The sequence below is a fragment of the Hemicordylus capensis genome, chromosome 5 (genome assembly GCF_027244095.1).
Source record: "Hemicordylus capensis ecotype Gifberg chromosome 5, rHemCap1.1.pri, whole genome shotgun sequence".
In the NCBI taxonomy this organism is placed as follows: Eukaryota; Metazoa; Chordata; class Lepidosauria; order Squamata; family Cordylidae; genus Hemicordylus; species Hemicordylus capensis.
In genome coordinates, this window is record NC_069661.1 from 113,992,506 (window position 1) to 114,008,737 (window position 16,232).

The following is a 16,232-nucleotide window of genomic DNA, read 5'->3' on the forward strand; positions in this document are numbered from 1 at the left end:
TCATTGTGCTGACTTGTTACATGCAGCAAAACCTTTTCTTTTATGTCTCAGAAAAAACTAGTACTCCTGTATGGGTGCAAAGATACTGAGAAAAAAGATTATATCCACACCACCCAGAAAAAGGTGATAATTTGTTGTCAATTGCTAGACATTTAATCTAGCGGAAACCCAGAAAATCACTGTTATCAGTCAGTTCTCCCCCCACCCTCATTATTTTGTGCATGTAAACATCTGGGTGTTTTTTTTTATTACTGGCTGTAGTATATACAGAAATGTTCCATTTATTTATGGGATTAGTGAATTATAGGTGACTGTGAAATAAGCTGCCCCTCTGGCAAATTCAGTTCTCAGCTGGAAGATTCCCCTTATTTCAAAGGTTGAAATGCAGTTCATCTTGTCTGGTACATGACATTCTTCTCTTTTATGTGTAATAACCACTTTTGTGTCAAATCATTCTAATTACACGGCCTGTGACAGCTTGGCAAATTTAGATATTAAATTGCATTGATCTCTTGATATAGTGAGACTCCAAAACACTTTTCACTGAGGGGTTAATAGTGGACTTTAGGAGGTCAGAAACCCACACTTTATCCAGTATTTACCTTGTCCACCCCTGGAGCTGTTCCAAAGAGTACATCTGCTATATATCTCAAAGAACAGAACTATTGTATTCTGTGAGATTGTTATCAGCAGGGTCCTCTGTATCCTACTATGCACATTTGCTCTGAGTCACAAAATTAATTAATGGAGAAAATTTATTTTAAAATAGAGCAGCAAAGCTGATTTAGTATTCTTCTCTTCGCTTATAAATGTTTCCACCCCTATGGCTAAGAGTTACGTTGTTATTTTGCTTCTCTTTGCAATCACTGTACAATATAGAATTATAAATTGAGATATCAGGAACTAAACTCTTGTAAGGAACCAAGAAGACTACGAGGTGAGTCTCACGATCAGTGAGACTCGCCATAAGAGGGTTTGCGGGGAGAGCGGGCTTAGCCTGCTCTCCCTGCAGACGATCGCCAGACAGCCCTGGGCAGCCGAATCGGCCGCCCACACGACTGCTGGCTCCATCACGGAGCCGGTGGGGACTGCAGGGATGGGGACCGCACAGCCCCCGGAAGTTCCAGGATGCCCCGTGCGGGTGTGCAGAGCATCCTAGAGAGACCCCCAAGCCCAAGCGGCTGCTTGCAGCCTCCTGGTGGGGGGTCTCCTCATGTGTTGTCGCTGCATGGAGCTGCACTGCGGCAATATGTGATCAAAACACCGAGGTTAACAGGACGCTCGTTCCGTTAACCTCGGATAAGGGGAGGAGTACTTTGGGCAGTCTGCTGCCAGGAGCCGTGTGGCTCCCGTTGCAGCACACGATCTCCAAAAAGTGGGCTAGGCTCCCTTAGCCCACTCTTTGGCGATCGTGAGAATTGCCTCAATATCAAACACAGTTGGCTCAGTTTCATAGTTGTCTTTTCTGGGCATCATCTCACCCAGAGTTTGGGAGTTTTATATAATCAGTATGCTGATGATGCTGAGCGTTATTTTTCCTTTTCGCCTCAGTCCAGGGAGGCCATGGATGTCCTGAATCAATACCTGAAATCAGTCTGTTTGGGATGTAGAAACAGATTGGCAGTTTGGAAGCGATTCTGAACTTTCTGCTCCTCCTGAATTCTCAGCTGGCAGCCGTAGTCAGGGGTAGTTTGTTTGGCAGTTGGTGTGCCAGCTGCACCCATTTCTATAAAAGGCAGATCTGGCTATGGTCACACATGTCTTAAGTTACATCAAGACTGGATTAATTTGCTTCACATGGGGCTGATCATGAAGAGTGTCTAGAAATGTCAGCTGGTTCAGAATGCAACTCACTGTGAGACTTCTGATCAGAGCTGGGTTTTATGGAGCTTGAATTTCCTCTTTTGTACCAGCTTTACGGATGACACATTCATTTCTGGGTTCACAAAGTGCTTTAAGCCCTAAATGACTTAGGAGTAGGAGACCTAAGGGACTACATCCTCTCTCATGGGTCTTCCTACCCTTTAGATCCTCTTGAGGTCCTCCTGTGTCTCGCACTGCACCTGAAGTTCAGCTGGCTAACATACTAACTAAAAGGAACTCCCTGCTAAGATTCATCTGGCTGGGATAGTCATCTGGCTCTTGCTGATGGTGTTTCGGACCAAATGAAGACCGCCTTGCTCCAGTAGCCCTTTGACTGTGCCTAACACCTGTTTTGTTCTTGTATTGTTCCCTGGCGTCTCACTGAGTCCTTACAGTCCACAAAATGTTTGTGTGGCGGGGGTGGGTGGGTTTGATGGTTTTTTAAAAAGTTTGGATTTTTTCCAAATATTTGACACACATTTTATATATGACACCAGTTTTGCATCAAACAGTATTTGTTCCTCTAACTTCCATATCTGAAGTCATGTTTGATATTTGGCAGTTTATGGTTGGCAGTGTTTGATAGATGACATGCAATGGTCTTTGGTTTCTGACAGTATTTGACAGCTGATATTTGGCATTTGATACTTGATGCCTGACACAAACCAAAGAATCAAGAGATTGCCAATGAGTTGAAAGCACTCAAATTTTGTCAGGGTGCCAAAATAACATATTCTGTCTGTTGCATATCATGCAGCCGGGAGAATTCAACTGAGTGCAAATAAAACATTGCATGAAGCAATTCAGGCACACAGGGCCAGGTAGCAGGGGTTTGAAAGTTTCAGTGCATAGCCCATTGTGTCCAGGATTAATGGAAAACCTGATCATCCAGTTATATAGACTGTAACTGTAAACCCTGTGAATGCTTCCACTGTTTCTGTGTAGCATTAAATATTTGTGTGTTCTGCATTGGGGGACCAGGGAAGGATTATCTCTGTTCTATTTATTTTATTAAACCAATTAAAATATTCCAGACTAGGAAGTACTTTTCCAGTTATTATGAAAACAATCAAGATACAAGCAAGAGAAAAAAGGAAAGGAAAAGACAAAGGCTGCGGTATTGGGTTTGCAAGCATATAGTAACTGAAGCAGTATTGTAAAATCCTCTGGGGGAAAATGGCCACTGTCTAGCTAACATTATTTTTAATTTTCATTGATTTCAGTAGAAGAAAGAAGTATCTGCTTAATTTTGTCAAAATGGCAGTGACAGCCAGATAATCTCCACTGTGAATTTCATACCAGCCAACATGTCCCTATTTTCCCATTCATCTACATGGGAAGTTCCCTGAATGGGAAGTTACAATGAAATCTCTGGACATTTGTGGGTGGGCCAGACAGTGGGACTTCTACTGTTTAGTTTTGCTACAGTGCCTTTATAATAAGGGCGCAACCAATGTTTGGGTCTTCTGGCTCCTGCATCAGAAATAAAACAGCATCAGAATTAAGAAACAGATTCCGCCTTTGATACTGAGGTGAAACTCTCATTAGAACAAAATTAGGTTTAATTGTTTATTCAGGCCAGAATTGGAATCTAGTTACACTTATGCCAATCTGATTTTCATCTGTTAAGATGTATTCTTGGAACTGAAAAAGGCAGGGATGGGTGGTGGGCGGAAGAGAGATCAGTGGAGCAAATTTCATTGAGCATGGCTAAAAGCGGGGCTGCAAAATAGTCCCCCAGTTTTTCATTTACATTAAGCTTTGCATTCAGATTTCATTTAGAGATGAATAGGATGCTATTACATTCTTGATTTCACACACACACACACACACACACACACACACACACACACACACACACACACACCAAGCAACAAACTAGTCTGGTTCAGATGTAACAGAAAGCCACCATTCTTTGCTATGTGAATGAGCCCTGGAGGGCAGCAGGCTCACATGCTCTGCCCTCCCATCTCTTCTTCCTTTGTGCACTGAAGGAGATTGTAAGCTTTTGCTTTTGACTTCAAAATAATTATAGGTCTACATGTTGTCCAGACTTGGGGGAACTGTAGTAGTCTGAAACTCTTGTTCCAGATCCTGGTGTGTGAACAAATCATAAGAAACTTACCACAGTTTCTGCAGTTCAGACAACACATGAAGCTGGGGTAAGTTTAAAATCAAGTACAACTACACACAAATATAGATACTAAACCCTATCCATAATTCTAGCAGTGATTTCCCATGTATCAACAAGGAAATATTAGCTTGCTTTGATGTTAATGTTTTCACAAGTTTGTATGCAAGGGGAGTCTAGAGTGCATCATTCCACGAGTATTTCCTTTTTAGTGCACCGGGCTTTGCTGTCCATTTCACAAAGATGTCAAGAGTGACGCTAGGGATTCAAAGTAAGAAACAGCTTCTCTGTTAGGGAGGATGGCTTTCTGCAATGGATCCAAAAGCAGCAAACGGACTGGAAGTGCCCCCCCTCCCCATGTGTTGACCTCCTTTCATGCCACTTACAGTGAATTAAATCTGCGCGTGAGAACCAGTTTGGGCATGTGGAGCAGCACTTATAGCCATTGCTGCCAAAGAACAAGATTTATGTTTCTAAGGAACGGCAACAAAAGAATAGAAAAATGGGAGGGGGCCGGTCCAAGAGCCAGTAGCTGTCACTGTGTGAAAGTATCAATGTTCAAAAAGGGGGAGATTAGATCATCTCATACCCAGTTTGCAGGGTGCTCTCACATCTGAAAGTTCAGAATGAAACAGCTGTGAGTGTGTAGGGTTTAGCACATCTAATATCATAAGAGCTTTGAAAAGTCAAACGGGATAAAATCCGTTGTGACCTGCTTGGGACATGTGATTGCACGAATGGCATGACTGTTGTTTGTTGTTCCCTTGGGAATGATTAGTAACAGCAAACTAACTCATGAAAGGGATACATTGATTGAAGGGAAAGAAAGAGGTGGCTTTTTCCCCTTCACGGCTCCTCACATGTAAAACTTTTCATCCACACTGAGCCCAACCTCTGCCAAACAGTGTCATTTTCCACTATCTTTAGGGTATAAATAACTCGAGGCCGTGAAGGCAGCACATTCATACCCATGACTGTAGCAAGCGTGTCATGAAATGAACAGGTTGCATAACAAAATGGCATTAAAGAACGAGTATGGACTGAATCCCAAGGAACATATCTTTCCATAGGGTAGCTGAAACTCCTTTCCATATTGGAATCAGACTGGGCTTGGAAACTACCCAGGGATTCATTTCACAGCAAAGAATCCTGTGGCACCTTAAAAACTAACCAATATAAACTTTCATAGGCCAGAGTCTTCATTAGTCAGATGGAAACTCACAGGTTTCTACCTTGCCCTTCGTGCATTAAACATGTGCTTCAACTTGAGCTTGGAACACGTGATCTTGTGATAGGCGTCTTTTATGTCATAGCTAGAGGAGCAGTCAGGAGCTCCCCATGTCATCCTCTATGCAAATGTTGGGGGAAGCTGACTTTCATATTAAGCAGTGGAATGTCCTCTGCTACAAGCTGCTGTTTTAAAATAACCAATATTTGTATGTATCTCAAATTGCCCAGAAGATATTTTTGTCTGCTTATTTGCATGATATGGAAACAATTTTCTGCAGCGAGTGTTTTAAGCTATTTTGGTGTTGCTTTCCTTTTGGAGTGATCAGAAGGGTATACATTTAGGAATGTGGTGTCTTTCCTCCCCCTCTTTGCTTTTGAAGTCTGCTAAGTATCTAATTTGCAGTAGAAGAGAAGAAGAATTGGAAATAGTACACAGACCTACGTTTGAACTTGGGGAAAACTTTGAGGAGTTTGGAGAATCCATATATAAGAGCAGTTGCTTGGTAAATTTGTTTACTTTTTGGATGGACTTGAATTAGCTCCAGGGAATAATTTAAATATGTATAATCCCAAGTGCTGTCAGTCCCACCTCCAGTCAAGCTGGGTGGTGGACAACATAAAGGTAAGGAAAGAAAGGCCATGGCAGCGGCAAAGCATAAGGATCTGCATCCTAGGAGCAGGAACAGGACAAGTGGCCAACAGCATCTTGTTCTAAATACTGAGCAAGCTTGACATGGAAGTTTTTATAAGGGTCAGGCAGCACCACATTACTTGATGTGACCTGATGCTGTTAAAAGGCTTTGTTGGCAGAGTGATCAGTTTCCTGAAAGTTCCCTTCTTTTGTCTGAACTGGGTGGTGGTAAGGGTTGCCACATTCATTAGAAAGAATTCCTGGACACAACCCTCAAAGCAGAGCGGGGCGCAATTTTTTTTTTTTTTTAAAAACACCCTACTTTTTTTTTTTTTTAAACCAAGGTTGGACAGAGTGCTTATTATTGGCACACGGTGACTGTTTTGTGCATTTTTCTTTATAGTGTTTTTTGGACAAAATTGGCTTAAGAGCATTTCACTGCAATAAATGCAAATATATGAAATAAATATGACAGTAACACAAATGCATGTGATACTTCATAGCTAAACCCAGAAATCCACTATTACCCTCACTAATTGTACAGCTCCTTTCCAGGGGCATAGCTATAATTGACTGGATGGGTTCAAAGAACCCAGGCCCCCAAGCTCCAGAGGAACCCCCAACTCACCTCTCCCTATTTTCTTCATTATCTCCCTCACTCTGAGGGGCCACCAGGGAGAGAGGTGAAAATGAGCCCTCTCCCCCAGCTATGCCCCTGCTGCTTCCCTCATGAATACAAAGTAATCTTATATAGATTTAATTAGGAGTTTATTCAGAATCAATTCCATTTGCTCATTCTCCTTTCCCTCTCTTTCCCTTTCTGAATCCACCCCCCCCCACACACACACACAGACACACATACTCTACGGGATCCCCTCTGGAACAAATTTTAAATAATAAAACAAAAGATACTGAGGCTATTTCCACGATCAGGAGAAATCGGCCTAGGGGAGCCTAGCGCGATTTCTCCTGACTGTGAGAACCACCGGGCTTGCAGGCGAGCCTGGTGGCCTCCAGGCGGTTAACCCGCCAAAGTAACCCTCCCCTTAAACCGGGTTTGCAGAGTGCTCTGCAAACGCAGTTTTTAAAATCATGAGTACCCCCTGCTAACTTAGCAAAGAGGCACCTTTTACTATGGTGATTCTCTTTATTTAGAAGGGGGAGAGTAACTGGCCCTATCGACCCCCAGCACAGTACTTCCAGTGACTGTTGGTGGTGTCTGTCTTATGTTTCTTTTAGACTGTGAGCCCTTTGGGGACAGGGAGCCATCTTATTTGTTGTTATTTCTCTTTGTAAACCGCCCTGAGCCATTTTTGGAAGGGCGGTATAGAAATCGAATTATTATTATTATTATTATTATTATTACCCGCAGCGTGGCTCGGCGGCACGGCTACTTATGAGTAGACCCCCGACCGGGTGGATGAAAAGCCCCCGAACTCCCCAACCCTGGCCGGCTCCATGACGGAGCCGGCAGTTGTGTGGGCGGCCACTGCGGCTGCCCAGAGCAGACTGTCTGCTCATCTGCGGGGAGAGCAGGCTAAGCCCACTCTCCCCGCAACCCCCCTAGCGGCTTTTCTCACAAATCGTAACTATATATCGTAACAATAGCTAACTATAATCGTAATCATAACAGTAGCTAACTATAAAAAATCCAGAAAGAAGGGGAAGTAGTTTACACCATATACCGAGAGACAAGCTCGCCAGATGTTGCTAAACTACAACTCCCATCATCTCCACCTACTATTCATTGTGTCTGGCGTGAAGGGAGTAGTAGTTCAGCAACATCGGTAACCCTGATCTACAGGGACAAACAGTGGCTCTCCAAGGTTTCAGACAGGAGTCTTTTCCAGCTCTACTAGGAGATGCCAGGGATTGAACATGGGACCTTCTGCATGAAAAGCAGATGCTCTATGGCTGAGTTATGGCCCCATCCCTATCACTTTTGCTATGCACACCAACCTCTCAGCTACTAAATGCAAGCGTGAAACAAGCTTTGATTTAAAAGCACTCTTCAGTACTTTCATCTTAAAATTCATGTTCTTTTGCAGCCAAAAGAAATCTAAACTTTATTTCATTTTTAATTTTAAATTGACTGGGTTTCAGACATCTTCTAGGTAGCTAACAGTTTAAACATATAATATATAATAAAATATACCTAGTCACTAAACAAATAAAGCCACGAATAATATTAAAACAGTGTGAGGCTGTTCTCACATGCAGCCTAACTGGGTTAGGCTGTGTGTGAGAACTGCTGGGATTGGGTCCAATCCTGTTGGATCAGTGCCACCTAGCCCGGCTTTGTAGCCTGGCTGTTACCCAAGGTTAAGGGAGCAAGCGCTCCCTTAACCCGGGCTATCAGATTGTGTGTTTACTAGGGCTATGTTTAGCCCCAGCGGACTAAACCTAGAGGGAATCCCCCAATGCATTGCACATGTTGCGTGGTGCACTGAAGGATTCCTGTAGCTTTTCCTCCTACCTTGCTTCCACACAATCACTTCTACCCAGGTTTTCCTCCTACCTTTCTTCCATACAACTGAAAATTCGGAGCACACACAGCTCCCAAACCCAGGTAGAACAGTTTTTGATTGTGTGAATGACCTCCATATTTGGTGGGTAGCAGGGGCGTAGCAAGGTTGGAGTGGGCCCAGAGACAAGATTTTAAAATGCCCCCCCCAAAGTCCAGGGCCTCCGCACACCCCAGGCCCCCAAGGATTTAAGTCTGATATTCCAAAATAAGTATGCTGCCTGCAAATACATTTCACTGAATACACACACACACATCACAATATATAGTGATATACATTGAGTACTATACATTTGTATTACTTTTAATGCCTAGAACACACTAGAAAGATGAATTATTAAAATGGGCCCCTCGCTGCAGATTAGCAAAGGAGACTTTCAACCATGCAGGGTGAACCTATGTTTGTTTTCTCAGAATTCTGAACAAATTCAGTCAAGTTTGATTGCAGGGGGTTTTTCACAGGAGGCTTTTAAAGCCCTTTAAGACACATCTCCTCTGGAATGGAGGTGCTGCATTCACATGTTGGCCAGATTTACCCTGAAGTCCCTGCAAGTTATTGGGGAGCAGTTCACACACAAGAAAAATAAAATAAAAGCACCACACATGCTTCACAGTTCTCACTCAGACCTTCTGGGTTGCAAAACAACTTGAACATAAGTGCATTTATAAATGAATGAATGAATAAATAAAATTAATAAAATACTGTTCCAGAAGTTTTTGCAATTTTCTGCCATGAAACAAGCCACTTATAGGACTTTTTAGATAGTTTTTTTTAACTCAGCAAATTTTCCAAGCTGTTTCAAAATAAATATTCAGAGACTTCTCGGTCCCTCCCCGCCCGCCCCCCTATCCAAGCCCTATGGCAAGCAGATCCCTATATATGGGGGGGGGGCGGGAAAGGTAACCACAAAAAGGAGTTCACACTCTACCTGGCAAATGCTGGTCTGGGTTAAGCAGGGCAGCAAGGGGTCTTCTGCTGCAGAGAACAGTGGTGGCCACTCTGGCTGCCTCCTCCTTCCTGGCTTGCTTGGGCCCTACTCGAGTTCAGGCTTCACTGCGGCCTACATGGAGGCCTCCGTGGAAGCCCCGCCCACCTGCCGATCAGCTGAGAGGCGGGAGAAAAGGAGCTCTTTGCCGCTTGCCTGCTGCCAGGAGAACAAGCTGGAGAGACGGCGAAGAGGGCAAGTGGCTGAGAGGCTATGGGGCTGGGCAGGGGGCAATGGGGAGTCACATGAGGTGCCTCTGGGGTGCTCCTCCAGGCAGTGGGGCCCCCAGACAACTGTCTCCCCTTGCCCTATCATTGTTATGCGCCTGGTGGGTAGCATGCTTCTGAGCAGTGGATTTAGTTGGAAGATTCCCAGCAGCAGGAGATGTAATTCCTAGCTCTCTCAGACCCTTTTATCACTCAGCATTGCCTTTTGGGTTTTTGTTGTTGCTGGTTGTTTTTTTTTTTTAAGTTATGTTTATTGTGTAATTTAATTTAGTCTTACCTTCAGCTGCCTTGGGTATCTCTTGTCAAACAGAAAGGAGGGATATACATATAATAAATAATGTTATATTTTATATAAAGAGAGAGAAGAGAGCTTGCTACTATTCTAGAGATAGCACTTTGAATTGTACCTTGAAAGCAGTGTTTTGCAAACTTTTACTTTCTCACTTAAATTCATCTGTCAAGGAACCTCTACATGCTTGTGGATTAACCCCAGCTTGCCACCAAAGATTCCAGATCATGTTCTCGGAAACATCAGGAAGTTGCCTTGTGCTGAGTCATACCTTTGATAAGGTATGATACAGAGCATACCTTAGCTCTGTATTGTATTGTCCACACTTGCTGGTAGTGTCTCTCCAGGGTTTCAGGCAGGGATCTTTCCCAGCCCTACCGGAGATTATGAACAACCCAGAGACCTACATATGGGGTGTTATTAAAATGTGCTAAATAAATAAAATAAATGGGACTGAGGACTGAAGTGCTTGTCATTCAGGGAAGCTGGCTGCCATTACTGATCTTCTCACTGAGGTATCTTTGATAAGCTTCTGAGATCCCTCAGGGTTTTCTGAAACATCATTTGAAAACTACTACCTTATAGGATACAGATAGTTCCCAGGGCCACCAACCCATGCTCTGAGAGAGCTGACTAAATGATGGCCAGCAATTTTACTAATGCTTGTTCCCTCTCATCATATCATATCTGGAAGCCACTAGGTTCCTTCTCCAAAGCGCCTGGCTTCCTTGCATACTAAATCCCTCTGCACTGTAGTGGATGATTGATAATTATTAGGTTTCTGCAAAGCACCACACTCCTCAACTTGAGCTGAACCAGAAATAAATATATAGCCATATATTAAAGCTTTATGAGTGAGGAGAAGAATAGGATGAAAGCACCTATGTGAAACTTAAAGTATATAAGTTTCAGCTTGGATTAATATTGGAGGTGTCTTGAGATTAATTTGGTTACTACTATAGGTGAAGAATAAGAAATAGTATGCCATAATGTAACTATGCTTATTGATTCATTCCTGGCACTAAAAGTATTACTATATTATATATGCAAGGGCAGATTCTCCCCTCCCTTTCTTGGAAGATGAAGGCGGGTACATTTTAGTTATTAAAATGAACGATGCCCTTTAAAGAGTCTGAAGTAGGGAAAACTGTCATTCAGGCTCCCATTACAGGAGACTGGGAGGGGAAACCCTAGGATATCGGCAAGTTCCCAGCATTTTATAACCTCTTGTTATTCCTGTTTTGTAATGTGATAACATCTATTTAATATGCCATTCAATGGTAGGGGATCAAATGTCACTTTCTAACATCATGTTGCTTCCTGCCTCGTCAGTATATACAAGATGGGACGAGCCTTGCATCTTAAGGCATTAGAAAGTGAGGGTCGTAATGAAAGAACACAACAGAAATAACGTATATATTCAGAAAGCAATTATATTAAAGGGTTTTCTATTTTGACACATTTAAATTAAGTATGAGGCTTTTGTTCTACATGAGCTTGCTGTCAAGAATGTTGTTAAAACAAGGAAGCTTCCTCCAAAGAGAACAACTTCTAAATACCAAAATGCAGAGGGATAAGCACTAAACATATGAGTAGATATATTATGCCGTAATGTCGATTTGTAGTGTTCTTAATACAAAGCACAGTAGGGCTTAATTAAAAAATGATTGTACCGATCTATCACAAACCTGCATTAGGGATATAGATGCCAAGAAAATTAAGTTGAATAGGTGGTAGTAATGAAATTGATTTTTTATTGAATAGTTTTTATTTCTCCAGCTTTGTTTTCTGATCCATCCCCTCCATCAGTAGGTATGAGACATTCCCTAGCAAAACTCTTTAACTTGAGAATGCAGCTGCCTTTTCAGATCAGCATTCCTATTACCATTAATCCTTTGTATTGTTGTATACATGTTGTTGTTTTTTAAAAAAGTTCTTTAAAATGCTAATGAAGATTTGAAGACTTAATCATGTCAGTAAGCGATAGGCAGGAAACCCTTTCAGCCTTGTTCCTTCTGGATTCTTCAATAGGGGAAAACAACACACACACATGTATTTCATGCAAGCAGAAGTCAAGCTAAGAAGAGCTCAGTCAGTCCCACAACTATGTTACTTGATAGACAAATCCCCAACAAGTAACCATGTGCCATCTGATATGTTCAGTGTTTAGCTGAAAATCTGCTGTAGTACTAGGGACAGAATGGGCACAATCCCCTGATTACTACTTGTGTGTAGCCCTCTGTTAATTTCAATGACTGCTACATAAGATCTTGGCACCCTGCATGCAAACCTAGGAGCATGATCCAGCCAAAGCTCACATTGAAGTGCCATAAATTTAGGATCATGTTTAAGCACTGAAATCATTTGGATTTAGAAGGGCATAGCCTTGTCCATTTGTTCCTCCCCTTTGTCCTTTTATCCACCATCCTCTTCAACCCATAGTAGTGAATCTTTTGCCCTATATTAAGTGGACCAAGGAACAGAATAAAGGCCTGCAGGATGACACTGGACAGAAGCTGATGCAACTACCTTGTCTCCTACTTGATTGGTACATTTAAAGATAAATACTCATTCTCCAGGTTGCAACCTGGTAATTGTAGCCAGTAACAGGTCTTACATAATGCTGTTCATAGTTAAAGTCCACAAAAAGCAACATTAGTCGAGTTACATCAGACGTTCATTTTGACCCATATATTTAAGGCCAAGCAAAGTTACTGTCTAAAGAGAGAAATGCCAAAGAATTATATCACTGAAAGTCACCATGCCACAGAATAATTCCACAACAGATAGTTGGTCCATCAGAACGTGATATTCCATTTGAATTGTCACATTATTGAGGATGGAAATATATCTACTTTTATGGTCATCACACATTTTTATGAAAGTCATTCAGTGCCACAAAGCTATTTTTCATAAATTAATACATGCTTAAAGTTTAATTGCAAAGCACATACTTTTTTCTTTTGGAGAGCATCCCATAAAACTGGAAATTGCAATAGGCCATGAAATAGGCCATTTTTACCAAGAAATAAGACATTAGTTACCATGCAAAAAACCTGAGACCAAAAATATGTTTTTGGAAATGGACTTGCGCAGTAGCAGAGTTAACCACAATATAACAGTGACAACAACTGACAATGAAACTAGCATTAATAGAACCAACACTTTAAGGGTGGTAAACAGAAGACGGCAAAATCTACAGATGCATGGCATTATTCCAGATAACAAAGTACAAAGAAAATGTTAAGGAGCTACAGAAGAGCTTCTCACAAGTAGAAAGAGTGAGTCTGTAAATTAAAAGATGAAATTCTGTGTTGAACAGTACGCAGGAATGCCATCTTGAATAAATCCATTGTAATTAAATATGGATGATGTTGCACTGTGCATGGACTCTTTTCAGATTGGTTTACACATGCACAAATGTGTCACTTGATCCCTCATCACTTGAGGACTCTCACTGAATGTGTGAAACATCTCAGCTGAAATGTATTGTGTTGAAGTTGACACTGGGCAATATGAACGTTCTGGTTTTGGTTATTAATCTGTGATGACCTACGGACACAGTCAAGTAATCACTTGTACTGTAATCTGTGAGTGATGAACATGCATATTTGAACTGCCCCCAATATAATTCTCTGAAGATATTAGTTCAGGGATCTATGGCAAGTAATAACAATTGCCGTTAGGAGACAAAACATGGCCCTACTGCTTCTGTGTGTGAGCTGTAAGAACAGATGTAACAGCCCAAGCATTCTGCTGTATTTCTCCAGGTGAGGAGAAATGGTTGTTTCTGGGTTTGATGTGTACACTATCTCTGTATTTCTCCTGGCAGAAGGACATGCAAAGACAGAGACCACATAGTCCAACTTCAGACATCACACTGAGACAAATCTGAGTTTGTTGCAGCATCTGCACGGGGAGAAGCAGCCAGTTATGACTCCCTGATGAGTTTATGACCATGTTTGTTGTCCTAAAAATGAAATCTTGTTGTGTGCCCAGACTGTTACCTCCATAGTATTTATTTGTTTGTTATTTCTCTGTGTAAACCACCCTGAGCCATTTTTGGAAGGGTGGTATAGAAATTGAATTAATAATAATAATAATAATAATAATAATAATTAATAATGAGACGCTAGATAGTAAGACCAGGAAAATTATGACCATCAATCATGCTCTGCACCCCCGCAGTGATGTCGATAGGCTATACCTCCCTCGCAGCTCAGGTGGAAGAGGAATGCTGCAAGTCCATCAAACAGTAGAGGAGGAGAAAAGAGGACTTGAAGAATATATCAAGGACAGTGAAGAAGATGCACTGAAAATGGTCAATAATGAGAAACTATTCAACACCAATGAAACAAAGCAGGCCTACAAGAAAGAACAAGTCAAGAACCGAGCAGAAAAATGGAGAAATAAGCCCCTGCATGGTCAATATTTGCACAATATAAGTGGAAAATCAGACATCACCAAGACCTGGCTATGGCTTAAGAATGGCAACTTGAAAAAAGAAACAGAGGGTTTAATACTGGCTGCACAAGAACAGGCACTAAGAACAAATGCAATAAGAGCCAAAGTCGAAAAATCCACAACAAACAGCAAGTGCTGCCTTTGTAAAGAAGCAGATGAAACCGTGGACCACCTAATCAGCTGTTGTAAAAAGATCGCACAGACTGACTACAAACAAAGGCATGACAAGGTAGCAGGGATGATACACTGGAACATCTGCAAAAAATACAAGCTACCTGTAGCCAAGAATTGGTGGGACCATAAAATTGAAAAAGTTGAAGAAAATGAAGATGTAAACATATTATGGGACTTCCGACTACAAACAGACAAACATCTGCCACACAATACACCAGATATAACTGTAGTCGAGAAGAAAGAAAAACAAGTTAAAATAATCGACATAGCAATACCAGGGGATAGCAGAATAGAAGAAAAAGAAATAGAAAAAATCACCAAATACAAAGATCTACAAATTGAAATTGAAAGGCTGTGGCAGAAAAAGACCAAAATAATCCCAGTGGTAATTGGCGCCCTGGGTGCAGTTCCAAAAGACCTTGAAGAGCACCTCAACACCATAGGGGCCACAGAAATCACCATCAGCCAGTTACAAAAAGCAGCTTTACTGGGAACAGCCTATATTCTGTGACGATATCTATAACAACAGCAACAACATTGACAATAAAATTCAGCCATCTCAGGTCCTTGGGAAGGACTCGATGTCTGGATAAAACAAACCAGTCAATAACACCTGTCTGACTGTGTGAACAAGAAATAATAATAAATTAATAATAGTATCCATCTTCTTTCTCTTTATTTCCTGAAGAAAAAGAGAGTGAGTTCCAGAATCTGGAATAGTATACCACTGATTCCCTGGCTGGCAAAACATAATGGTATGTTATATCAGTTGGCCTTGAGCGAAGAAATAAAGAGAGCACCCAGGCAGAAAGTAAGGCAGAAAGTAAGTGGGGTGGGAGGGTATAGGTCAGGTAGGGTAAGAGGTACGGGGGTAAGTTAAGAGGTCAGGGAGGGTACAGTACAGATGTACTATAGCAGGACAGGCAGAGTGTCAGCACTGGGTTGTGGGCAGCCACTGAAGGGCAGGTTGGAGCCTGAAGTCGGGACTGGGAGAGCCCAGTAGAGAACCAGAAGTGAGGGAACAGACCAGGGACTGGGGTCAGTATGCAAGCTAGGATTCAACACTAAAGCCAGTATGAAAGCCAGGCAGGAAAACCAGGATCAGGAGACAAGCCATGAGTCAGAATAGATGCCAAGGGTCAAGCTGATCAGGTATCAGAAAACTCACCAGGACCACAGAGATCCTGAAACTGAGGCTAAGCATGATTCCAGACAAGGTCTTGATATCCTTCCTGGAAGGATCCAATGAACAGCCTGGCTGGGCAGGGTCACTCCAGGACTTGAGAGCATAATGTCTGGCAAGACTGCTGTAGTTCAGCTGGGGCAGCAGTATCCAGGTTCTCTGATCCCCAGCCTTAATGCAGGTAATGTATTTACGTGAATCCAAGACTAGGTTTTTTTCAAAGTTCTTTGGTGTTACAAATGCAGGGGGTTGTCTTAAATGCAGAGTGCTGTTCATTTTGGGTAAATACAGTTATAACCTGTATTTAACCTCTATTTTTAAATTCAGCTGGTATAGTGGTGATGAAATACGCACAATGACAAACCTGCCACAATACTCCTTTGAATACCTTCTTTATTGTGTGTATATATATAAAGGAAATTTATCCCAAAGATTTCTATAAAAGCAAAAGTTTCAACATTAACACGTCATCATCAGTGCTCGATGTTTCACAGTTTGAACCCGACATTCTTATACAGTAATCTCTTCCA

General features: G+C 42.0%; 2 protein-coding genes across 8 annotated transcripts in view; both read left to right on the forward strand.

The window, feature by feature from the left end:
• LOC128326266 (uncharacterized) overlaps positions 1 to 15,078 on the forward strand; it is a 239,229-nt gene extending 224,151 nt beyond the window's left edge. The window contains exons 1-2 of one of the 2 annotated variants that reach the window (XM_053252805.1): positions 9,339 to 10,162; positions 14,070 to 15,078. In XM_053252805.1, the coding sequence (XP_053108780.1) occupies positions 14,116 to 15,030 (915 nt within the window). In that variant the 5' untranslated portion in view covers positions 9,339 to 10,162; positions 14,070 to 14,115 and the 3' untranslated portion in view covers positions 15,031 to 15,078. Of the gene's footprint in view, positions 1 to 9,338; positions 10,163 to 14,069 lie in introns of those variants that run through there. The other variant, XM_053252804.1, reaches the window with a different exon arrangement.
• PPARGC1A (PPARG coactivator 1 alpha) overlaps positions 1 to 16,232 on the forward strand; it is a 900,607-nt gene that overhangs the window by 732,495 nt on the left and 151,880 nt on the right. The gene's annotated exons all lie outside the window — the stretch shown is intronic.